Genomic DNA, 25,181 nt, shown 5'->3' with positions numbered 1-25,181 from the left:
ATCAATAAACTTCACAATAACAAAGCACCAGACCATGACCTTATTACCAATCGTATAATAAAAAACTTACCGAAAAAATCCATAATATTCCTCACGTTCATTTTCAACTCGATCCTTCGGCTATCTTATATTCCACCTTCATGGAAGCATTCAATCATTATACTAATCCACAAGCCAGGTAAACCGGAAAATCTACCCTCTTCTTTTCGTCCAATTAGCCTATTGCCGTGTTTCTCTAAAATACTCGAAAAAGTAATACTGAAAAGAATCTACCCAATCATTAATGTGCAAAATACTATCCCAAACACTCAATTTGGATTTAGGAATAATCACTCAGCCCTCCACCAAGTCCATAGAATTGTAGATAACATTGCTTCTTCTCTAGAAAGAAAACATTTCTGCTCGGCTGTATTTCTAGATGTTGCTCAGGCATTCGACCGAGTGTGGCACAAAGGACTTTTATACAAAACCCGATTTCTTCCTGGTTCTCTCTATCTCATTATCAACTCATTTCTCTCTAATCGTACCTTCCAAGTACGCCGTGACGATGTTCTCTCTGAAACTCATTCTGCAAAAGCAGGTGTTCCCCAAGGTAGCATTCTTGCACCCACGCTCTATAATATTTACACATCTGATATTCCTCACTCTCACCTTACTAGCCTTGCAACTTTTGCCGATGACACATGCATAATATCCTCTGATCCAGATATAATAACTTCAACGGAGAACCTTCAATCTCATCTTAATAACTTACAAAATTGGTTCAATCTATGGAGAATTAAAATAAACGAAAATAAATCATCTCATATAACATTTACGCTTCGACCAAATACCAGCCCCTCGGTTACTCTCAATAACGAAACTATCCCTAGAGAAAGTTCTGTAAAATATCTAGGTATTCATCTTGACCAAAGACTTTGGCCTCCACTTCACGTTTATCCAATTAATTAAATATCCCCCCCCAGAACCAAATCATAACTACGCCACTGTACACAACATAAAACTAAAATAATCTTGTGCTGCCAACTAATTATTCAATAAGAACTGTATATTACATTTTCGTGTCTCCAGTGTGTAAGCTTACATTATAATTTTTCAAAATTTTTTTTTGCTCCTCGAAATATATTTGCCAGCGGGCGCCAATACTCTCTTTCTCAAAATTTTCTTATTTAAATTATAGTTGATTTTTGTGTACACAACATAAAACTTAAATAATCAGATGCCTTCCTATTAAACATTAAACCATCAACTGTATATTATACATTATTCTGTTTTCGGTCCATCAGTGAGTAAGCTTACATTATAATTTTATCAAATTTCTTTTTTTTTGCTCCTCGAAATACATTTGCCTGCGGGCACCAATACACCGTTTCTCATTTTTAGTTGAATTATAAATTTTAGTTGAATTTTGTGCACACAACTTAAAACTTAAATAATCTTGTGCTGCCAACTGATTATTCAATAAGAACTGTATAATATTACATTTTCGTGTCTCCAGTGTGTAAGCTTACATTATAATTTTATCAAATTTCTTTTTTTTTGCTCCTCGAAATACATTTGCCTTCGGGCGCCAATACTCTCTTTCTCAAAATTTTCATATTTAAATTATAGTTGATTTTTGTGTATACAACATAAAACTTAAATAATCAGATGCCTTCCTATTAAACATTAGACCATCAACTGTATATTATACATTATTCTGTTTTCGGTCCATCAGTGAGTAAGCTTACATTATAATTTTATCAAATTTCTTTTTTTTTGCTCCCCGAAATACATTTGCCTGCGGGCGCCAATACACCCCTTCTCATTTTTTTTTCATAATTAAATTTTAGTTGATTTTTGATTGTTGTGTATATATAACAAAACTTGAATCCTAAATAATCACGTGCCATCCTATTAACCATTAAACTATCAGTTACTGTATATTACATTTTCGTGTTTTCGGTCCATCAGTGAGTAAGCTAACATTATAATTTTATCAAATTTCTTTTTTTTTGCTTCTCGAAATACATTTGCCTGCGGGCGCTAATACACCCTTTCTCATTTTTATTTTCATTATAAATTTTAGTTGAATTTAGTGTACACAACTTAAAACTAAAATAATCTTGTGCTGCCAACTAATTATTCAATAAGAACTGTATATTACATTTTCGTGTCTCCAGTGTGTAAGCTTACATTATAATTTTTCAAAATTTTTTTTTGCTCCTCGAAATATATTTGCCAGCGGGCGCCAATACTCTCTTTCTCAAAATTTTCTTATTTAAATTATAGTTGATTTTTGTGTACACAACATAAAACTTAAATAATCAGATGCCTTCCTATTAAACATTAAACCATCAACTGTATATTATACATTATTCTGTTTTCGGTCCATCAGTGAGTAAGCTTACATTATAATTTAAAAAAATTTTTTTTTGCTCCTCGAAATATATTTGCCTGCGGGCGCCAATACCCCCTTCTCATTTTTTTTTCATAATTAAAATTTTGTTGATATTTGATTGTTGTGTACATAACTCAACATTAATCCTAAATCATCACGTGTTATCCTATTAACACCATTAAACTATCAGTTACTGTATATTACATTTTCGTGTTTTCGGTCCATCAGTGAATAAGCTAACATTATAATTTTTTCTTAATTCTTTTTTGCTCCTCGAAATACATTTGCCAGCGGGCGCCAATACTCTCTTTCTCAAAATTTTCTTATTTAAATTATAGTTGATTTTTGTGTACACAACATAAAACTTAAATAATCAGATGCCTTCCTATTAAACATTAAACCATCAACTGTATATTATACATTATTCTGTTTTCGGTCCATCAGTGAGTAAGCTTACATTATAATTTAAAAAAATTTTTTTTTGCTCCTCGAAATATATTTGCCTGCGGGCGCCAATACCCCCTTCTCATTTTTTTTTCATAATTAAAATTTTGTTGATATTTGATTGTTGTGTACATAACTCAACATTAATCCTAAATCATCACGTGTTATCCTATTAACACCATTAAACTATCAGTTACTGTATATTACATTTTCGTGTTTTCGGTCCATCAGTGAATAAGCTAACATTATAATTTTTTCTTAATTCTTTTTTGCTCCTCGAAATACATTTGCCTGCGGGCGCCAATACCCCCTTTCTCATTTTTTTTTCATAATTAAAATTTAGTTGATTTTTGATTGTTGTGTACATAACAAAACTTTAATCCTAAATAATCACGTGCCATCCTATTAATCATTAAACCATGAACTGTATATTACATTTTTCTGTTTTCGGTCCATCAGTGAGTAAGTTTACATTATAATTTTTTCAACATTTTTTTTTGCTCCTCGAAATACATTTGTCTGCGGGCGCCAATACCCGCTTTCTCATTTTTCGTGTCATTATAAAATTTTAGTTGATTTTTGTGTACACAACTTAAAACTTAAATAATCTTGTGCTGTCCAACTAATTATTCAACAAGAACTGTATATTACATTTTCGTGTCTCCAGTGTGTAAGCTTACATTATAATGTTATCAACATTTTTTTTTTGCTCCTCGAAATACATTTGCCTGCTGGCGCCAATACCCCCTTTCTCATTTTTTTTTTCATCATTAAAATTTAGTTGATTTTTGATTGTTGTGTACATAATTCAACTTTAATCCTAAATAATCAGGTGTTTTCCTATTAAACATTAAACCACAAAATGTATATTACATTTCTTTTCATTTTATTTCATATTTAAATTTTGTTTTTTTTTGTACATACAATTTTAAACGTTAATAACAATATGACCTTTAAAAGTAAATTCTCTTAATATATTCTTACATTCCCATTTTTATAAGTTTTACCTATCTTTATTTTTTTATAAGAAACTTGTGAATTAAAGGCACAAGTAATGGATTGAATTTTAATTTTATTCATAATAAATAACATACTGTATAATGAAAAAACATTGTTTACAACATACTACATACAACATATTATGCATAATATGATGACAAGTATATCGTAGTATGGTATAAATATATTAATAACATTGATGATTTAAAATTTTTTTAAATACAAAAATAATTTTGCTATAACATTCAGTTATGCAGTTTAATCAATAATAAAAACTAAATGCTTGAACATAATAATCAGTCATTTTCTAAAAGTAATATTTTAATATTAATTATAATAATAATAATTATAATTTTTATATTATTATTATTATTATTGGCAAAGATTGTGAAGACGGTTAATTATAGGTTTGGCAATAATGTAATTAAACTTTAATTTAATAGAAATTATATTATTTCTGCCCTTATTCTGACAAAGAGGCGTTGGTTTTTGGCAGATAGACACGTATAAACTTAATGTTTAGGTACTAAATAAGATAAAACTCTCCCGTACGATGAACGTATGATACGCACTTATAGGAAACGGGCCTAAAGTGACTCATTAATATCCATGTATTCATTTGAATGCCTTCGCTTCTAATTTATTGACGCTTAATATAATTCTTTCGTGGATGAATTTTACACGCTGACGGACCAATTAAATGTTTATACCAATCTTGATGATCGCTTCCTATTTCATCCAAACATAACGGACAAATATTACTGACAGTATTTCTTTCTAAAATCAGATATTTAAGAATCATTAATTTATTTTTTGTAGGTAACACACAATTTTATATGGTTCATTATTCATATAAAACTAGTTAAGGTCGTATATCAATTTTCAATTTGATTTTTTGATTAATACTCGTTAAATTTATTATGCATATTACAACATAACCTACTTATTAGTTATTATGAATTATGATTGCTAAGTAAAATAGTAATTCAAATTACAGTTACACATCAAATATATGGACAACTATTTCAATATTTGGTAAAAATAGTTCAATTTAGTACTTTCTAAAATTGTTACTTAAGTATTGTTACTAAGAAATTAGTAAAGCGATATACAATATATCTATTTAAATTTTTGGAAGTTGATATAGGTACAGTTAAATTAAAATAGTTAGGTACCAATATACCAATAGAAAATAGAACTATACACTGCTATGAAATATTTATTTACAAAAATTATATACTTTGTCCATGAGAAAATCACTATATTCGTTGTAATAAATGGTAAATACTAAATTGTGTCTATAATCGGCAACTCATGTGGTGAGAAGTCTGCTTTGTAATATTTTATTTATTTAAGCTGATTATAAATATAAGATATTAAGGCAACTAACTTATTTAAAATATATGTATATAACACTCTAATGAGGTAGGTACTCTTATATGTTATAGTTTTATACTGACTTGTACATGTAGATCCTGAAATATGGTGTTCTAGAAATTCGATCTCAATCACCTCTAAACATTGATCGCATGTTGTATACTTATCTTTGAAATCGCATTCTTCTAAAGAAAGACAAATATCAGAGCTTTAAGTTAAGTCGTTTATTAAATAAACTCGATGCGAAAAAGCAAGTATTGAGTATTAGTAATAGGTACTTATTAAGTGATGTCGAAGTGCCATAATCTCAATAACTTCGGAACAGTGTTCGCAACGCATCAACAACGGACAATATTTCCAATAATGGATATTTAATTCTTCTTCGGAGAATAAAGATTCATCTTTGCAAAATGTACAACGGCTGAAACAGTGATAGAATTATAATATTAAATATTTAAATAGGTACCTACCAATATATATTATGTATTACATTTAATGCATTTATATTTTTTATATTTATTATATTATAATATATTCCAAGAAAATATTCTAAGGATATAGAGGACCAGAATCATGCACAAACCACTAAATCATAAAATATTATGTTAAGTATATCAGGTATAGTCTTGTGACGAATAATTCCTATACTATTAAAAAATTACATATTGCAAGTGCATCAAAATGGTGCCATTAATCGATACATTTTTATTTTTAAATAATATCAGAATAGTCATAATTATTTTGTCTCAAGTCAAGCACAGTGACTTAATCGGTTACTAAAAAAAATAAATAAATTCTAACAGGGACAAAAAATGAAATATTTCAACCATCGTAAAATTATTATCGATGCATCATTATAATTTTGAGGTATCTACACAAGCTATTCGTCAACATTTTATTTTTATACTTTTAAAATTATCGTATAAATATTATAATGCTCACTTTAATTTCAATGCATTGACATTTTCTTGGCCATTCTCGTAAACATCAGCCACGCTAGCTGATGTGCTGGAACTTAATTTACTCTGAACTATGCTATTATGGATATTTTCGTTGTTGTGATAAGTCGACGTATTCTCACTAGTCGACCGTACCAATTTGCATTGTATTTGACCGACTGTATCTATTTCGCCTAGTCTCTAAAAAATATATAGGAATATTATAATTTGTAGATACAATAATTTAACTGTCGTGTTTTTATTCTATTTTGTAATACATCTTTTAATTATTTCCTTTTTTATGAAAAACCTTTTTTTGTGAGTTTGTGACAGTAAAAACTAAAAATAAAACTCCAGAAGTTTCAAACAACACTTCAACAGTGGATAAATTGTACTTTTTTCACTTTGTAGGTACTTAAGAAAAAGTAAGCGAACCAAAGGGGGATCAAGCTTTTTTTACTCTTAACAATCTTGAATACATCGTCAACCTAGTTCCGATGTTTATATTTTTTCAAATGTTCAAATGCAAGTTGAAACAGATTTTCATTCACATTTCAATACATCGTTGTACAGTGGCGTATTTGGGATAATTTTTCAAGGGGGGCAAAATACAAAAATCTCTCACTGTCACAATATAAGGAAATTGTAGTTTCAAAACCGGGTACCGTATATTTGGTTGGAACGCATGAATGCATGATAGGCGAGCATAGATTAGTAATAGTAAGCCTACTGCCTAGTCATAATACGCAATACGCATAATAATGAAATTTGACATTTAATAATAATTCAGTGCTAACGCATTTTGCGTAAAAAAAAGTCTCGGGGGAGGCAAATGCCCCTGTTGCCCCCCCCCCTCAAATACGCCACTGTCGTTGTAACGTTATGCTATCAAAATCTTTTACCAACTATAATTATGGTTTATCAAACCTCAGATATTATAAATTGTATACCAATATACATATTTGTACTCACTTCTTGGTCGATACGTTCAAACTCTTGCATTAGTTGCCTGTACATAATATTACGCCTGGTAACTTCGTCATCTGGTGGCAGTTGTTTTCGTACGAACCTAGGATTAACTTTGTAAACGTGTACTAAAATCCGTTCGGCAGCTTTGCGAACGGCTTCTGTTGGATGATGAATAGCTGACATACCAAATTCGCATAAAATACGACAAGTCATCCCACTAAAAAGATTTATGAATACAAATCAGTGAGATCAATAATATAATTATTAATTTATCATATCATAAGCAATAAGCATATACAAACCTATTTTTGTCGGACGACACTCCTTGGCTGACAATCAGTTGCTCAACCATTTCCAAGCGGCTGAGTATCAATCTGGGATGTATGTTACCGGTGAGTAAACGCGTCAAATGAGTCGGTATGATATTAAGTTTTCTAAAAATTAGAAATAATTATATGAAAGGTACATGCATATATCATATATATATATATACTGGTGTCCCGTGAGGATTTACCCATTGCGATATCTCCCGATGGATAAGAACTTCAATTATTTCATATTTTAATTTATTAATGTTTTGGTAAAAAAGTTAAATAAATTTTTTTATTTAATCATTTCCAAAAAAAAAATCAAGATAGCAATTTTGTAGAGTTTATTTTACTGAAAATATTGACGTTTCAAAATTTTATTTTCATTAATTTCCTGGTTTTTAATTTTTTTTAGTTTCGAAAAAAATTGGGAATTATTTAACACTGTAATGTTATATCAAACGTATGACTCGCCGCACCGCGCGCATTCCCATACGGCCGGCAGAATATACTCCCGTGTTCCTAATAGTTATCATATTTTATTTCTTCAAAACTAGAAAAAATATTATAATTATATAACAATTGTGGATCTTATTCCCGTGAGTCTTATTACAAAACCAGAATTTTGATATCTCTATTATTTAAATATCGAAATGGGTAAATCCTCGTGGTACATCCTGTATATAATGTAAGTATTATAGTAATTAATAGCTATGAAGGTATAACAAGTAGACAACTCGAATAAGTTTTATAGGACGGTACAAGTACCTTGTACTTTTAGGTAGGCATAGGCTGCAAAAGAAATGTTGTTGTACGATAATGTGTACAAAATAAAATTTATCAATTTTTCAATCTTCATTACTAATTATTATGACGAAATTGTTTTATTTTAATTTTTATCATTAGAGCATTAGACCCTATAATACAATGACACTCTGGGTTTGTGTGTTCGACACACGCAACACACGCGGTTATTTTGGCAGTGTACCTACTGTACCTACATATACAATACATTAATATCTACTCACCTTATGTCGGGCACTTCAGCTACACTCAATATGGTGTGCGTCGCTATGGTGTTAATACGCGGCGTCGTGTCTCCAGCTTTCGCCAACAGTTCAGGAAGCAGTGTTTCTAGACTTCGCGAAGCTTCGCCCGTTGAAACTCTACATATGAATAAATATATGGCGTATTTATGTAACTTACAATTTTACTATTTACAATAACTTATATTATAATTATAATATATAAGGCGTAGAACGTTATTACAAATTTTATATTTTATAGAATATATTAAACAGAAACGATTTGGCCGTGGTATACCTACTGTTTATTTGATGATTACGATTTACCTCCCAGGGATGAATTCTGAAAACAGGAACCTTATGATTTCCGCAGAGAGATTGTAGACAGCAAACACTTTGTCCCTAAGAGTTCGGTGCAACAGCTGGACAGCTGCCCGGGTCATTTTATTCGGAGAGTGTCGAACGTCAACACCGTCGAACATAAAACTCTTCATCGAACTTTCCATCAATTTCAACCCTTCAACTTTGTCCGAATATTGTTTCGAAAAAAAATATTTCACCTGCAACCATCAAATTTATCTTGCATCACGCACGAGCATCAGGTAAAAACATCAGATATAATATATCTTTTATGAAATAATAGTTTTAAACATAAACATGTTACATATTGTATAGTACATTATTAAGTATTATTAATTTTTATTGTATGCATGCGCGTACTATCGTAAGTCCAAACACGGCGATCGGAATAGAAGCCTGTTTCTTATCTCTGTCGGTTAACTTTGACGTTCCAACACCGCTTGTCGACGTCGACGTCAATGAGGAAGAGTCAAGATTATTTTGCGTTTGGCAACTGAAAAATAAAAATCCCGTGAATATATGAAAAATTATCTAAATATTGAAAGTTTAACGTGTGGTTATACATGTAATTCGTGTATACACAGAAACACGTACAATCTTTGTGCTGGAATAGCTTGTTCATCATATGCATCGTAACTGCTCTTGCTGGATTTTGGACGGATTGGTTTAGGTCTTTTTAACGAGATTGCTTTCGTGATGATCGTTTGCTGTAGCTTTGGTGATCTAATTAAAATTGTTCATCAACATCTGTACAAGTTATTTTTATTCAATATGAGTTTATTGAGATTACTGTTTCTCGGACCTTTCCCTAGAATTATTTTCGGGATAGTGAAGTGGCGATACTGGACTATGGTAAATGTCTGGTTCATCAACCACTTCGGTTTCGGTTGTTTCTGGTACGATTTCTTGTTGACAAGGCTTGGTCGAAACTTGTTTTGGCGATACTATTGGAGACAATGAAGCTACGTTCTTGGCATCGTCAACAGATCCTGGTGTCTTGTCAACGAGATCTTCAGGTTCCTCATCATTAATTTCTAAAGGCTATTAAAAACGCATATTTAATGATATGATAGTTAGTTTCCGTACAACAATTAAAACACGAAAAAAGGTACAATACTGCACCGTATAACGATTCAGTTGAAAGTATGTGTCGATTAGTAGATATAGTATGTACTTAATAGCAAATAGTATAATATGCTTGTTTTTGAACTCGATTAATTGATTACAAATTATAAATAATGATTTTATTCCTATAGTGGCATGGCCGTGGCGTACTATTTTTAATTAATAAGGTAATATAGTCGGTTGGTATTTGTTAGGGTAATTTAATATTAGTTGCAACAATCGTATCGCACCCTACTCGACTCACCCCATTTTTTTCCAAAAGGTCATCTACCCGATTTTCAATCATCACTTGTGCACGATACTCTTCCATTTGGGTTTTTTTCTTCTTTGCTTTACCGTAGTCTTCGTTTTGTATCGCCTGGGTTTTTGATAATTCTAATTTTCCTAGTTTTTCTCCAGCAGACCTTAACTCCGTCATCGCCCCTTTTAATTTTCTCGCATACTCAAAACGTTCATCTGAGTAAAAGGCCATGTTTTAATTATTTTATTTCATGACATACCTAGGTTTAAAAAATTTAATTTACCTTGAACAGCAATAATCTTTCTGTTTTCAAGCATTCGAATGATTTTCGCGATGTGTTTGTCCACGTACATCTCGAAAGCTAAGTCATCGCATATTGAACTGTGATGTGTGAAGCCTCCTTGATCTGTATGTTGTTTTTCGCCTGTTACTTGTATACCTATTAAGCTCACCTATATTTTTAAAAATAACATATTTAGGTAATATGGTATAGTTAAAATAAATATTAGTATAAAAGACTAACTTGATTAAAACGGTTTAAAGAATTTGTATGGTTTTCGTACAAAACCAACTTGACATAACTAGTCGCACTAGCTAATGGTAGAGAAATAGTCTTAAGTTCTCTGCTCTTCACTGTACCTCCATCGTTATCATTAAGCGTAATATAACCTAAATATTCGTAATTTTGAGTTGATACATTATCTGTTTCCACGCATTCTTCTGGCCCGATCCATATTTCAATTTTATTGGCTTTAAACAATAAAAAAAATGTATATACACGTACATAATTATATACTATTGCCATCAATTATCATTCATGCATAGAATATTATTATAAGTATGTAGGTAGGTACGTTTAAATCTTACGCATTACAATTAAATAATTTTTTGAATAAACAATTATAAAATACTAAATCGTATCTCGATCTTAAGCAGTAAATGCCATATTCTCAAAATTGTTTGGTTTACTTATGATAAATATCTTAATAACATTAGATTAATTGGATAATTTATTTTACACTTACGAATTAAATATTGATGAGCAAGTATCTGGATTTGCTGGATCACGGTGGTTTCGTGGAGTTTAAGTATTAATTGCTGAGGATATTCGCAATTTTTGGAAGACCTCCACCCCTTAACGGTCGGACCATGGTTGTTAAGTTCAGAGCTTTGATAAATAATATCTTCGCCTAATTATATATTTTAAATATGAATTAACAACTAATAAGTCAGTCTGAAAAGATGCTTTAAGAAATTAGATTAATATTAAATATTTATTTGTGTATAGCCGTTATTTATAATATTGTCAATTATCAGAAATATAATAGGTGCTACCTATAATTTAATAGTATATTTCAACCATATACTTTTTTAATTGGTTATATCGTATACAGTATACACTACTCTATTTAATATTTTTAAATGTACATAAATACATAACATATAAATAGATATAGTCGATATAGATGATATGTTTGTGGCATATTTTTGGTGATTTCTCGAGGGGTGACCAACATTTGATAAATACATAAAATAAAAATAGTAACTTATAAAATAAATGATAATATACCAATATTTAGATTTTTTTTTTTTAAAGTCGGGGATGTCCCCAGACATCGATGACACCCCCCCCCCCCACACACACACACACACAAAAATACACCACTGCGCTTAATAAGTTAATCATGTAATGTTATTGCTGATTCGTGTACCAAAACTTAATACCTTTAAACATGGTTCGTTTCTGATAAAGGCGTCTCTTAACTCTTATGTCATTTTTAAATAATGTAAGTGTGTGTTTAAATATAAAATTAGGCGCACTTACAGAAATTATCTGTGTAATTTATAAAAAATATGGATATGCACACATTTTAAGAGATTTTAGTTTGCAGAAATAAGAAATAGTTTACTATTAAACATAAATAATCACTTATCAGTATCCTCAATTTATTTGATTAATATTAAAAATCTATAAACTCTAATAGGTAACAGTGTTATAGACTTATAGTATATGGTACCTACTATATACTACTTTATATATACATGTATAGATACTAGAAGTCAACTTGTTCACAAAATATAACACTAATTGACTATTTGTTGTATATTATGTGGATAGATTTATACCAATTATAAAACATAATATACTATCATTCTATTACTTAAAGTATAACACTAAAATTTAAATTAGTGATTTTTCACAGCAGTGTAGCAAAAGGTTTATCTAAACTACAGTAGTATTGAAGAGCATTGCATATTAATAAAATATGTGCCAAAGTTGTAATGGTAACTCAGTATTCGAACATTAAGCTCTTAGAATCGTCAACGAGAATAAATGGAATAACCCGAATAACCAATAAATATAACATAGTACTTTGTATATTATACAAAGTGGTGAAGTATAAGTACAGTATGAGTAGGTATAATCGTCGAAATGCAAAAGTAGATTAATAACTTTTATAATATTAGGTATAGGCAACATAACTTACTTGTTTTGTAAACAACGATAAATTCCACTTTTCCAGCTGACATTGTTTACGTCGGATTGAAAGTGGTTAAGCTGAAAAATAGAATTCAGCATTAAAAAGTTAAAAAATAAAATAATACAAATTTCCTTTAACTTAATATTAATTTTACTTGATTTATAAAGTTACTTTAAACAATGGGATGTACGACCAAAATTTGTACGACGAATAACTCATTAACCAATCTTATTTATTTATTTTTTAGGAAAGAAAAATCCTCTTATGATAATTTAGTTACCTACAATTTAATCTCAAAAGTTTTTCATCCAAATTTTAAAATCAATTGTATTTATTTACAGAACTGGTAGACTACTATAAGCACTTATATACCAACAAACCGCAATATTCGTTTTAGCCTCACGTAGTCGTGTAGGCTAAATAAGTAAAATTATTTTGTAGTGAGTATTTGTTTTTTCTTGCATTGGGTTGTAGCCTGTAGACAAATTTTGGAAAAAAGTTTACATCCAAATATTTTAGCTTGAAAATTTAGTTCACTATTATGTATTTACATTTTTTACTTTAGTGTGATTGTATTTTCGGAATCAATGTTTTTTTTTTTTCATATTAAAATATCGAAGTTATAAATATAGGTAGTTGGTTATGTACTATATTTATTCAATTAAATACTCGAAAAGATATACTTCTCTTAATATTATACAATTATAAAAATATTATACGTTATGTGTTTAAAAAATAGCAAAACTCACAGTGATAAAAAGTACAGTGTGACTAGTAAAAGACATGTACAGGTATCCGATAGTAATTCATTACTAATAGGCGTTTCGTTTTACCTGCACGAATGAGCGATTTTCACTGTTGTTGGCGGTGCCGAATTTTCTTCTGACGTATTTGAACCGTTCGGAACTATTGAACATTACGTCGATTGCGTTTTTTTTTATCACGTTTCCTTTTTAATTTATTAACGTTTTTTCTTCTCTCTTTCTCTCTATCTCGTCCGTTATATACGGTCTACGATGCACACACACACACACGGTCGCACACATATTGTTATGCCGTTTGCCGACGATTCGGGATAAAAATCAATCGATCGAAATCCGCTGCAGCCCTTTGGTCGCCACCGCCGTCGACGGACGTCTGCACGCGACCTTTTAACAATAAAGTTTTCGAACTTCAACGGCGGACTGGTCTGGCGGTTGAGTGGGAGGGGATGGGACGCCGCCGTGTGCTGATAATTTGTATGGCGCGCGTCTCCGTCACCCCGCACAACAATATCATAGAATACGTGCGAACGCGACTTTTGTCTTTCCGCGTTTCGATGACGCCCGCTCCAGACGAAACGCTCATGCGCACGCGCACGCCGCAGCGTATTCCTACACGCACGATACGAAAGCCGAGCGCATTGAGCGCAATCAATATTATAATAAACGCGCGCGCGCCGCTTCCCCGAGGTTTGTGGCCGGCTATATCGCCGAACGTGACGTATAATATACAGAGTGCATCAAAAGTCACCATGCAGACTCTTGAGCAACGAGCGACCGCGACGCGCATCGATCAATTTTCGAACGCGGTTTTCCAACATCAAAATATATTGCGATACCATAGACATATAATTTATGTATAAATATAAAATAAATATATATATATATTATAATACGTCCATGTGCGATACACATCTACGAGAAAATTCTGATTTATCGGCGTGCCCGCGTTTCTAATGGCTTTATGATTCACGAGTTAGTGAAGCACTGCAATTATTGCGAAAACCGCATTTAGATTTTGCGTCGATTGGTTTGTGTCACGGAAATGATTATAAAATGGGTGATGCGGAACTTGACGGACTTTTGAGACACTCTGTACGTCGTGTACTTGTTAAAATAATATTATTCGTGCACCATAATATGTGTCGGCGCCGGTCGGTCAGAGATCGACGGACGCAGCTGCGATCTTTTTCTGAAAATCCGGATACAATATTATCATGATTAATTATAACAATTATTACAATTATATTATGTACCATTTAAAGGGGGTTAGTTAAAAACAATTCATAATGCATATTATTATGTATTTTTATTTAATTTTTTAATTTATAATTTTACACAGTAATTAGTTTGATTTCGAAAAAACAACATTATACTATAATAGTATAATACATATAATACATCACCTTTTGAGTGAATAAAACGTTGTAGGAATCTAAATTTAGACCGCGAACCATCGTGATATTTGATTTAAAAAAAAAAAGACTTGTATAATGCAGGACGTCTAAGCGTTGTAGACTATGGTAATGTAACGAATATCCTTGTCCCTATGCCCCTATACAATATTTAATTTTTGGCGTTGTGAGAAGTATTTTTAGTTTATTAAAAAATTGAAAAAATTGAAAACATAATACATAATACATAAATATAAAGGTTTATTTGTGTATAATACTGTGTCTGTACACAATCAGTGTTATTATGGAGCGACAAGTAAATGAAATACATAAAAAAAACAAAACGTGGAGTTTTAATGGGAAATGGGAATTTTATAATATATTAATGAATATTAATTACTATAGATAAAATATGTAAGTATCCGAAAGTTTATCTATAGGAAAGTAATTTGAACTATGTGTATTATTTTATTATATGATGTATAATTTAATAATTATAATATTGTGATACAACTCTAGGTAATCCTATATCGATACGTTTTATCTTCCAATAACTACAAATATGTATTTTAGTTTTGCATTATAAAATTTCCAATTTAAATATACAATAATCTACAGATCGCTTAATATTACACACCTTTTAAACATATAAATGAAAACAAAAATATATACGGATTGGGTGTAATTGTACGTTTATTGTAGGTTTTAGAGGTTTAACAATACGTCAACAAAAGATATTTTAATTAGTGTTCACGAATGTATCCACAGAAATCGCATTTTGAAATAGTATCATTGAAATTATAATTAAAATCACTAGTAATTACAGCAACTATTATTGTTATTATTCCGCCTTTTTTTGATTTCCTATTTTGTGGTACGAAAGATAATACTTTGGTAGTCTATCTACTACGCCGTATGATATTAACAAGTTTAGTTAATAATAATTATTGACGGATTTTATGTTTACGATTAAGATATACTCCGTCGTCAGTACAGGGATACAGGTTAAAATATTTAAAATTATTTATGAACAATTTTTTTTTTGTTAATGATGACTAGGTATGATGGAAGTTCAAACGAAGATAGACTTTTAAAAGTTTTATCAATTATTATATTTTAATAAAAATATATAGGTAATATTCTAGTAATTGCTGTTTCGTAGCTCTGTTCAAGGATAAAGCCAATAAAGCCAATAATACAATATTAAAATGTACATTAATATGTAGAAACTACATAACTGATTAAAATCCAAAAACTGAAAAATTTAGTAGTATAGTAACTTATCCTATTCTGAATTTGTATGCAAATATTAATCATAGAAATAATTTTGTTTCAAAAAAAAAATTATAGATAATATATCATGTACCTAAAATTTAATTTATAAATATAAGATATAACCTAAAATGTATAACTATTCATTGTTTCATTAAGCGTTCAAGTAATCTATGCAGAAGTATTTACCATATCTAACATTAATGTAGAGTAGTTACAGTTTTTAAGTAAGCCGTTACTATGGGGATACCATTGGTATACACAAATGGAAAATTATAACCAGATGCATTTTTCATTTGTATTTAACTAATAATTTTGTATCTACAGATAAAATCTGAGTAACTTCAAAATGGATTCAGCACATCTCAAAAATAAGTTTAATGCTTATGACAGTGACATGTACTCCCAGTACGATTACCATTTAGATGGGGCAAAAGAGGATCCAGAAGAAATTCTTAGACAAGCACTACGGTCATCTTACAGCAGAAGGGCATCAGTTAATATAATAATACATATACAACTTTTTAAACATAGTAAATTTAAATAAAAATTTAACTAATTTTTTTTCTAATAGATGTCTACCAAAGCCCCAACGGGTCTTCCACTACCATTCGCCACAACACCAGTAGGTGAAATTTTAAGATTTCTAATGTCGGAATTAATAAATATATTATTAAATGATATTGAATTATTTTTCACAACAATATATTTATATTTTCAAAGCAAATAAAAGATCCACACGCATTGGTTTTAAGACCAGAAAGTTCTAGAAGCGGTTCAGAATCATCAAATAGACCCGCAACAGCTGTCAGAGGAGCTGGTTACACATCACATTCATCTACTTATGATGTTTTAAGTCAGCCTTCAAGAAACATGATCATGTCAGAACCCAACAAAGAAGAAAGGTATAAAAGCTATAGAAATTACATTAGTGCCTATGTACTATGCTCCTTACCTTAAATCTATATTATTCATTATTGATGAAAGTAAACATTAAAAATATGTTTTAAATAAATAAATGATTTTAGAATGGAAGATAAAATCAAGAAACTTGAAAAGCGCATACATGATTTAGTTAATGATGCCTGTATGGCTGAAGCTAGAGGAGACTTCCAGCTAGGATTGGAGAAGTCAAAAGATGCTTCAAATAAGGAAAGAAGTTTAATCAGAATGCAAGAACAAGCAGGATTGAATGATTCTCACAACATTGATTTGACTTTTTTGGTACATTCAAATTTAAATCATTCTTTTTATTCAATTCATTGCATTTAGTTAGTTTTTTTCATTTCATTATGATTTTTTTTTTTAATGTCTAAGATTTACATGTCTAGTAATATTGTTTTTAACAATTTAAAAAAAATGCATATGATCACAAAACTTATTTATTATGTCAATGATTTAGGTTTTATTTACATTAGGAAATCAGTATGCAGCAAATGAAATGTATACAGAAGCCTTAAATACATACCAAGTGATTTCTAAGAATCGATTGTTTCAAAATGGTGCACGAATGAGAGTAAATGTTGCAAATATATATGAAAAAATTGGACAGCCCGAAAAAGCAATTAAAATGTATCGAATGGCTCTTGATCAAGTTCCAAACACTAATAAAAGTTTCAAGTAAATTATATATATGTTAAATTAAATAAACTTTGTATAATTACTATTTTAAGTTGTTTTGATTTTAGGCGAGCCATCACGCATAATATTGGTGTAATATTTTTGAAACTAAGAAAATACGATGATGCTTGTTCAAACTTTGAGTATATTATGCATGAGAAACCTACATTTAAAGCAGGAATGCATGCCTTGGTATGCTATTATATGTCGGGCAATAAGGATAAATCAAAACAAATATTCAAACAAATGTTAGAAATATCATTAGACATAGATTTTGAAGACAAGTATGCTGCAAATTCTGTATGAAATAATATTTCTTGGCTATTAATCATTTTTTTAAATATTATTAAAAAAAAAAAATGTTCAATTAATGTTTAGGATGAAATCGAAGCCACACTCCTAGCAGAAGCTATAAAATCTGATCCACTTACAAAGTATGAAAAACAAATTAAATCAAATTTTGAAAAAACCATTCTAAACGCTGCACACTTAATATCTTCAATAATTGAAGATACATTCACTGAAGGATACAGTTGGTGCTTAGACACTATTAAGACTTCACGTTATTCATACTTGGCTGGCCACTTGGAGATAAACAAAGCCGTTGGATTTCTGTATCAAAATAACATAGCATCAGCAATCGACACTCTCAAAGCGTTTGACAACAAGGATAGCAAAGTAGCAAGTGCAGCTGCTACAAACTTGTCGTTCATACATTTTTTAGTATGTCTATTACCAAACATGACATATATCCAATATGTAAATGAAATTTTTGTGTATGGAATTTATAGAAAGGCGATTTAGAACAAGCAGAAAGAACATCAATAGCTGCCTGTGAAACAGACTCGTCTAATAGTCTGGCGTGTGTCAATCAAGGAAACTGCTTCTTTGTCAAACAAGATTATTACAAAGCAAAAGAACTTTACACACTTGCGCTAGAGAAAGATATGATGTGCTCAGAAGCTATGTATAACTTGGGTTTGACAAATAAACAACTTGGGCATTTGGATGATGCAATGGATTGTTTTCAAAAGCTTCATGTCATTATTAGTAATCATCCAGAAGTAATTTATCAAATCGCACTGTTAAATGAAATGATTGGGGATCTGGAACAGGCCATAGAGTGGTAACTATGCACAAATATCGACTTAAATTATTTACAGGCAAATTGATTTATTTAGTTTGGACAATAATCAAAATTAAAATTACCATAAAACATATTTATTTTGCATCAAGGTATTTACAACTATTGAGTATAGTTCCTGACGATGTTGGTGTTTTACAAAAATTAGGCGATATTTATGAAAACATTAACGACAAACAACAAGCATATCATTATTATTATGAGGTATCAAACACTTAATTTTTTAGACTATAATTGATGTTGTATAATGTTATCATTAAATTTAATTTTAGTCGTACCGGCATTATCCTTCAAACCTAGAAGTGTTGGATTGGTTAGGAGCATACTTTGTCGAAATGAAAGTACCAGAGAAAGCAGTAGATTACTTTGAACAAGCATCTCTCATGCAACCAGCTGAACCAAAATGGTATATGTTAATTGGATCATGTTATAGAAGAGCAGGACAATTTCAATTGGCTTTACAAACATATAAAGATGTGTTAAATAGATTTCCAGACAATACAGAGTGTATGCCAACAGTGATTTAAACAAATAATTATAGATATAAGATAAAATATTTTACAGTAAATTCAATTACTTAGGTCTCAAGTTATTGATCAGAATATGTACAGATTTGGGACTAAAAGAAGCTTCAGAATATAGTGAACTGTTGCGAAAAGCTGAAAAAGCTAAAGATATTAGAGAGCGTATAAGTACAGCACGTACTGGGTACCGTAAGACAATGGAAACAAGAGGTGGAACCAGTATGGTTACAACTTCTAATACAAATAACTATGTTCAAAAACCAACAGCTTCAGGAGAAACAAATATTTATGTACACGACAGCGCTAAAGATTCAGGTAAGACATTTTTTTAAATTATACACTTGGTTTTTAGTACATAAATTACTGATTATACAAAAAGTTAAATGTAAATTTAGAAATAAAAAATTATTAAGAATGTATAATCAATAAACAGAATGTTAATGTTTTTTTAGTTTATGATTGTACATTTAAATAGGTATTGACAGGTCAAACTAAATAATACTTTTTCTATTTTGATAAACCTATAACTTTTAAATTATATAATCAAGGTACGGTAAGTGATTCTTCTCAACGACCACGGACATCTAGAGGAGGAACAGCTTTGATTACTACATCAATGCCTTTAACAAGTGCCTATTCACAACAAAACATTTCTGATGAAATGAATATTTATGTGCACTCCGAAGCAAAATTACCAAATGGTATTTTACATCTTATATTTATGTATATGTATTTTATACTGTAGTCCAGTGATGTCTAACCTCTTTTTCTTTGCCACGCCATAATTTTGAAATGCTGCATATGTGTGGACCATCAACAACAAAAAAAAAATATATATAATAATAAAAACAATTAAATATTTAAATATTTAATTATTTTTTTTATTATAAATATATGTTATTTTAAATATTTAAGAAATAATAAGGTTTTATAAAATTGTTTTCAATTTAAAAATTGCCTTATTAATAAGTTGTGCATCAGTATTCATTTTCATTGTTTGAGGTTAGTAACATGAGCGATCATTAAGATATGGATTTAAATTCAATAAAAATCTATAAAATATGCAGACTAATATCATAAATATGAGTAATTATTTTTTTACAAATTAATAAACTAAACGATTTTAGTATTGTGTTATTGTGAAAAATATTACACAATCTACATATAATGTTATAATGTATATAAACAATTTTATATAAAAAGAAAAAAATAGAAGTTATTTTTTGATCTTGTGTCTACAACGCATTATACAATATTATAGAAAATTATTGTCATAAAATTCAGAATAACATTATTTTGTTGTTGGGTAATACAGAGGCACAAAAGTTTTTGCAAACATGAAATAAAGGGTAGATACATCACTGACTGTTAATGTATTCTAATTTTATAAATTAAATATAAATAATTTATATTTTCATTTAGAAATGTATAGTGATCCATTGGGACCTTTACAGAGACCACGCACATCTACGTCAAGACCAATTACATCACTAGAAAAAGAATTTGCAGATGAAAAAGTTCAAGACCTTTTGCCGGAATAGTTATGTATATAATGACAAGTCATTATTTTATTTACATTTTTGCACAAATAAAATTTTTTTTTATTGACTATTCAACAACTAATTTATATTCAATGTCATTTAAAATAAAAAGTATCCAAAAATCCAAGAAATCCAAGACGTTTGTGTCTGTGGTTGATCTAGTTTGGTCTCTAAATTAGTTTTATCTGGGTTTAAAATATTTCTTTCTTCTGAGCGACGTTTTTTTAATTTTAATGCAGCTAATCTTTGATCGTTTAAAAATGAAGGCAATCCTAAAGAAATAAAATACATTTTATTAATAATTTGTATTAAAATAATTAAATTAAAATAATAACATACCTTTACTTTGGTACCATGATGTGAGGTAATTTGAAACTGTAACTCCAGGGTCATCAAAGTAAGTGATTGAAAACTCAACTCCAGGCTGTAACACATAACAGACAATATATTTAAATTTATGACATATTTAATAGAGCATTCAATATAAGTAACCATTATGTTGTACGCTGAATTAATATCAGTAAAATGGTCTATTATTTTCAATTTGATGACAATATGATTCATTTATTAACCTCGTTTTGTATTTTACTGTGAATTATACTATTTTAAGTTAGATAAAAAATGGATAAGGACACCAAATAAATTGGACAAATTTATATGATATATCTTATAAAAAGGTTTGTAATGATTTTACAATATATATTCAGGTTCAATATTCTGTGTTATGCATACAATTTATAAATCTTAAAATTTAAGATACAAAATAATGTAAACCTAATACACAGCTTATCAGTACCCCTTGCCCATTGTATGTTTTCTTTAACCTTACCTTGTCAAAATCTTCATGTGGTTTAATGACAACATATGACCAATAATCTTTTACTCTCCATTTATTTTTCTGTTCCGGATAATCAGGATGTTCAACACTTTCAGAAACAATCACCATTATTTTTTCATCTTCGTCAATTTTGTAGCGCCGTTTAAACACATAATCGCGATTTTGAAACCATTTCTATAAAACCATTCAAATAATGTTGTATAAATATAAAAAATTATTTTAAACAAAAAACATACTGAAACCACAAGTCATGGATACATTAATTTAATGAAAAATCTATGTCAAGGACAATTTAAAAATTATAAAATTAACCTACATTTTTTAATATCAAAAATATTAACTGAATATAATTAATACTTGAATTATGTAACATTTAACACTAATAAATAACAATATAATTGAAATTTATCAAAAGACTGAGAAGTATCTTAAATCTTAAAACAAATTGTATTAAATAAGATTATTAACATTATTACAAGTTAAATAATAATAATCTAAATAAATATGATAATTATACTTAAATGTGCTCTATTAAATACTATTCAAATCAAAATTCCCAAATGGTTTAAAAAAATAATGGCTTTTTAAAAAAAAATTTTGGAAAAAGATATTAAAATAATGATAATGATAAATCAAATATTTAAAAATTTATTTAAATTCTAATTTGTATTTTTATTATTGTAATGACTTAAAAAACCTAGAAGAAAATGCTGATTTTCGTTCTAAAAAAGGAATTTGTGTAGTCTAATAAATGTACACATATAAAAATGTCTATGGTATAACTTTTGGCAAATGATAATTACCGGCCAACGAAATTCCCAGTAAATTAGATCACTATGTGTAAGAGGTTCTGAATCGAAAATATCCAAATCTACAGACATACTATCCCATTCTTTTCGATATTGAAGGTCTAACTGGACTTGCATGAAGTCCAATGCTGTTATATCATTAAATGATCCATGCACTAAACAAATATAAAAACAGTAATTTTTAATTTTTAATATTGTTTTTTAATTTTATTAGTTACCTTTATAAACATATAAATTTTGATCTGGGTAATCAACATTAGGTTTTCTCCAAGCATTGTAATAAGAACCACTCGTAAAAGGTTCCCATCCTTCCTCTGCAAAAATAAATGAAAACAAACTACAACAAACGTTAGATAATATTAACTAAAATGAAAATTAATATTTAGTGTTCGCATATAATATAATTACCACTCATGTTTCTACATCTAGGACTATCATAACTGGTATGTGTAAACTCAAATTGGTTTTGATTATTTTCTGTTTTAGATTTTAATTCATTATTATCATTAGAATTCGTGTTTTGAGAAATATTAATATTTTGCTGCTCATTTTGGATAGTATTATTTGTGGTAGATTGTTTATTTAATTTTTTAATAATTCCAAATTCTTGACGTAACCTATAAATAAATAAAAATATATATTTATTTACTTGAAAATTAAATCTCAAATTACAAAATTAATATACCTGATGAACTCATCAACACATATTCTTTCTTTATACCAATCAAATGTAAAAGCCATAGCCACACACATGATCAAGTTTTTTCTGTGTTTGGCTAATTTTTCCTTAAACTTATTGACTGCAGTAATTACTTTTTTGCAAGCAATCATTACCTTTCTAGTTCTTGAAATATGAGTGCCAAAGTCTTGTTTTTTAAAAAAACTTCTAGTGCGTTTTTTTAAAATAGATAATAGTAATGAATCATCTGTTAAAGATTTCTTGCACTTCTTTGAGAATGTACGACATACTGCTTGTGCACGACAACCCGAAGATGCCATCAGTAAATTTGGTTTCCAGGCGGAACCTCTAATTGACATATTGATCAGCTCACTATGATGTAACTAACAAAAAAAAGTAAAACAAATTATTGAATCTTAAAATGGAATGAAAGTTATAAATAATATAATTTTTTATGAATATCTTTTTAATATCCTAAGGAGACCTAATTGGAAAAATGCCAAAATATTTTGAATGTTTAAAGAAAAACAAATGATTTATGTGAACATGCCTAATACATAATTTTAATAGAAACAACTTGTCATGAAAATAAATACAGTGAAACCTCCTTTAATGGACACTTCCCAATAGCGGACATCTCCAAATAACAGACAGAATTTTGGGAATGGTGAAATGTGTACTCACTGTATTTCCCCTTTTAATAGCGGACGACATTTAAGCGACCAAGAGTGTCCAGTATTTAGAGGTTTCAGTGTACCTTCACAATTAGATAGAAAGATAAATCTAAATTACTTAAGAGCAATCATAGAAGTTCATGGAGTCGTTGGAAACTATTAAAATCACTTTAAACAGTTAAACTATAAGGTATCATTAAACACTTTACATTCTCAGGAAAACTCATTTTTAAATTATAATTTATGTTAAGTACCCGTAAGTACTAAATATTATGTAATAAAATAATATACATAAAAATAAATCACCTATTTATATGTTCGCTGATTGGTAAGTGTATTCAAAGCAATAGCAGTTTATCATCTGTTAAATTACTTTTTATTGGAACACGGCATAATCCAATAACTTGAAAAAGTTTATCAATTAAAAAGGTAAAATGTCTGTGCGTTACGACAAAACGATGTTGAGTAACATACTGTTGCTGTTACGTTACAATGTCAAAGTATTTTTCAGTTCTTCTCCGAGTCACATGCATTACAATATTATAACCCCGTCGATCCAGATACGAATTGATTGTCGGCTAAATGTTGTGAAATATTTAAATGAAAGCGAGGCGCACGCTGATAATAACATAATTAATTCTCACGATTGACTGACATTGAGTGATTGACTGATGGCTGATTTGCTTAGCATTGCAGGCGTAATATTATTATAATAGGTATAGATATACATAACCCGTAAGTCGCATGAACATATCATAGGCACATTTATTGTATTATAAGGGTATATATAAATATCATAGGGTATTACACTTTGATAAAATATCAATGAGTTTTTGATTAGATTCCAAAATACAAGGTTATCTTCTTTCTTCGTCTAAATAGTAGATCAAACATGTGAAAAATCAGTGTTTATACAAAAAAGGGAAAACAATTTCAAATTGTATTATTGTAAATCGACACTGCCATAGACCTATAATAGCAGGCTGGATGACTATGATGGAAACTGCAGAACAATATTAATAGAATGATATTATGAAGACAGTGACTGAATCCGTGAATGACTGAAATAGTGAAATGTGAAATACGATTTAAGTTTTAAGATGATACAGTCTGTAATTATTATCATAAATAGTTATTTTTTAACACAGACTTCTATAATAAGTAAGTAGTAAGTATATAGTAAGTATAGAATATAGAATATGTCTGTTTTTTAATAATAAAAATAAATTTGTTATCAGTCACCATAACAAACATGACCACGGTCAGAAGATATGAT

General features: G+C 29.5%; 3 protein-coding genes across 6 annotated transcripts; 1 reads left to right on the top strand and 2 right to left on the bottom strand.

Moving 5' to 3' along the window:
* Positions 1-3,687: 3,687 nt before the first annotated feature.
* LOC107168649 (centrosomal protein of 104 kDa) lies at positions 3,688-13,954 on the bottom strand. Of its 3 annotated transcripts, none has more exons than XM_089229163.1 (17): positions 13,399-13,954; positions 12,656-12,726; positions 11,192-11,356; positions 10,690-10,916; positions 10,450-10,618; positions 10,170-10,381; positions 9,591-9,841; positions 9,395-9,523; positions 9,161-9,293; positions 8,768-9,000; positions 8,444-8,581; positions 7,410-7,541; positions 7,111-7,324; positions 6,143-6,339; positions 5,479-5,621; positions 5,284-5,385; positions 3,688-4,600 (listed from the first exon to the last, which is right to left on the bottom strand). In XM_089229163.1, exons 2-17 carry the CDS (start codon positions 12,696-12,698, stop codon positions 4,464-4,466), a joined length of 2,625 nt encoding a protein of 874 aa, XP_089085289.1. In that variant the 5' UTR covers positions 12,699-12,726; positions 13,399-13,954; the 3' UTR covers positions 3,688-4,463. The 3 variants fall into 3 exon arrangements, with proteins under 3 accessions (XP_089085289.1, XP_089085288.1, XP_015373621.1); XM_089229162.1 differs by having other exon boundaries at positions 13,483-13,953; XM_015518135.2 differs by having other exon boundaries at positions 9,603-9,841; positions 13,483-13,952.
* A 2,327-nt stretch (positions 13,955-16,281) lies between these two features.
* Positions 16,282-20,975, top strand: nompB (intraflagellar transport protein 88-like protein nompB). Its single transcript, XM_015518119.2, has 13 exons — positions 16,282-16,572; positions 16,651-16,701; positions 16,800-16,981; positions 17,105-17,300; positions 17,479-17,696; positions 17,765-17,996; positions 18,075-18,419; positions 18,488-18,822; positions 18,933-19,044; positions 19,113-19,347; positions 19,422-19,679; positions 19,913-20,065; positions 20,787-20,975. Exons 1-13 carry the CDS (start codon positions 16,426-16,428, stop codon positions 20,903-20,905), a joined length of 2,583 nt encoding a protein of 860 aa, XP_015373605.1. The 5' UTR covers positions 16,282-16,425; the 3' UTR covers positions 20,906-20,975.
* On the bottom strand, positions 20,903-25,064 carry LOC107168642 (uncharacterized). 2 transcript variants are annotated; one of them, XM_015518128.2, is made up of 9 exons: positions 24,561-25,064; positions 24,212-24,483; positions 23,238-23,614; positions 22,961-23,169; positions 22,771-22,866; positions 22,547-22,707; positions 21,735-21,917; positions 21,245-21,329; positions 20,903-21,177 (listed from the first exon to the last, which is right to left on the bottom strand). In XM_015518128.2, exons 3-9 carry the CDS (start codon positions 23,588-23,590, stop codon positions 21,005-21,007), a joined length of 1,260 nt encoding a protein of 419 aa, XP_015373614.1. In that variant the 5' UTR covers positions 23,591-23,614; positions 24,212-24,483; positions 24,561-25,064; the 3' UTR covers positions 20,903-21,004. The 2 variants fall into 2 exon arrangements, with proteins under 2 accessions (XP_015373614.1, XP_015373615.1); XM_015518129.2 differs by having other exon boundaries at positions 24,212-25,064.
* Positions 25,065-25,181: the final 117 nt, after the last annotated feature.

The sequence above is a fragment of the Diuraphis noxia genome, unplaced genomic scaffold (assembly GCF_037042655.1).
Source record: "Diuraphis noxia isolate RWA-SAM2 unplaced genomic scaffold, SU_Dnox_SAM2 contig0005, whole genome shotgun sequence".
In the NCBI taxonomy this organism is placed as follows: domain Eukaryota; kingdom Metazoa; phylum Arthropoda; class Insecta; order Hemiptera; family Aphididae; genus Diuraphis; species Diuraphis noxia.
This window is presented reverse-complemented; position numbering and strand designations above follow the sequence as displayed.

Excerpts from the sequence above, each read along its gene's own strand:
- LOC107168649 (XM_089229163.1), bottom strand. The coding sequence starts at position 12,698 with ATGTCAGCTGGAAAAGTGGAATTTATCGTTGTTTACAAAACAA. Across the intron at positions 9,842-10,169 it reads ACCTTTTGGAAAAAAATGGG|CCTTTAGAAATTAATGATGA; the intron begins GTGAGTCGAGTA and ends CGTTTTTAATAG. Across the intron at positions 5,386-5,478 it reads ACTTCGACATCACTTAATAA|AAGAATGCGATTTCAAAGAT; the intron begins GTACCTATTACT and ends GTCTTTCTTTAG.
- nompB (XM_015518119.2), top strand. The coding sequence starts at position 16,426 with ATGGATTCAGCACATCTCAAAAATAAGTTTAATGCTTATGACAGTGAC. Across the intron at positions 16,573-16,650 it reads CTTACAGCAGAAGGGCATCA|ATGTCTACCAAAGCCCCAAC; the intron begins GTTAATATAATA and ends TTTTTCTAATAG. Across the intron at positions 17,997-18,074 it reads ACAAGTATGCTGCAAATTCT|GATGAAATCGAAGCCACACT; the intron begins GTATGAAATAAT and ends ATTAATGTTTAG.
- LOC107168642 (XM_015518129.2), bottom strand. The coding sequence starts at position 23,590 with ATGTCAATTAGAGGTTCCGCCTGGAAACCAAATTTACTGATGGCATCT. Across the intron at positions 23,170-23,237 it reads TGTGTTGATGAGTTCATCAG|GTTACGTCAAGAATTTGGAA; the intron begins GTATATTAATTT and ends ATTTATTTATAG. Across the intron at positions 22,708-22,770 it reads AAATTTATATGTTTATAAAG|TGCATGGATCATTTAATGAT; the intron begins GTAACTAATAAA and ends ATATTTGTTTAG.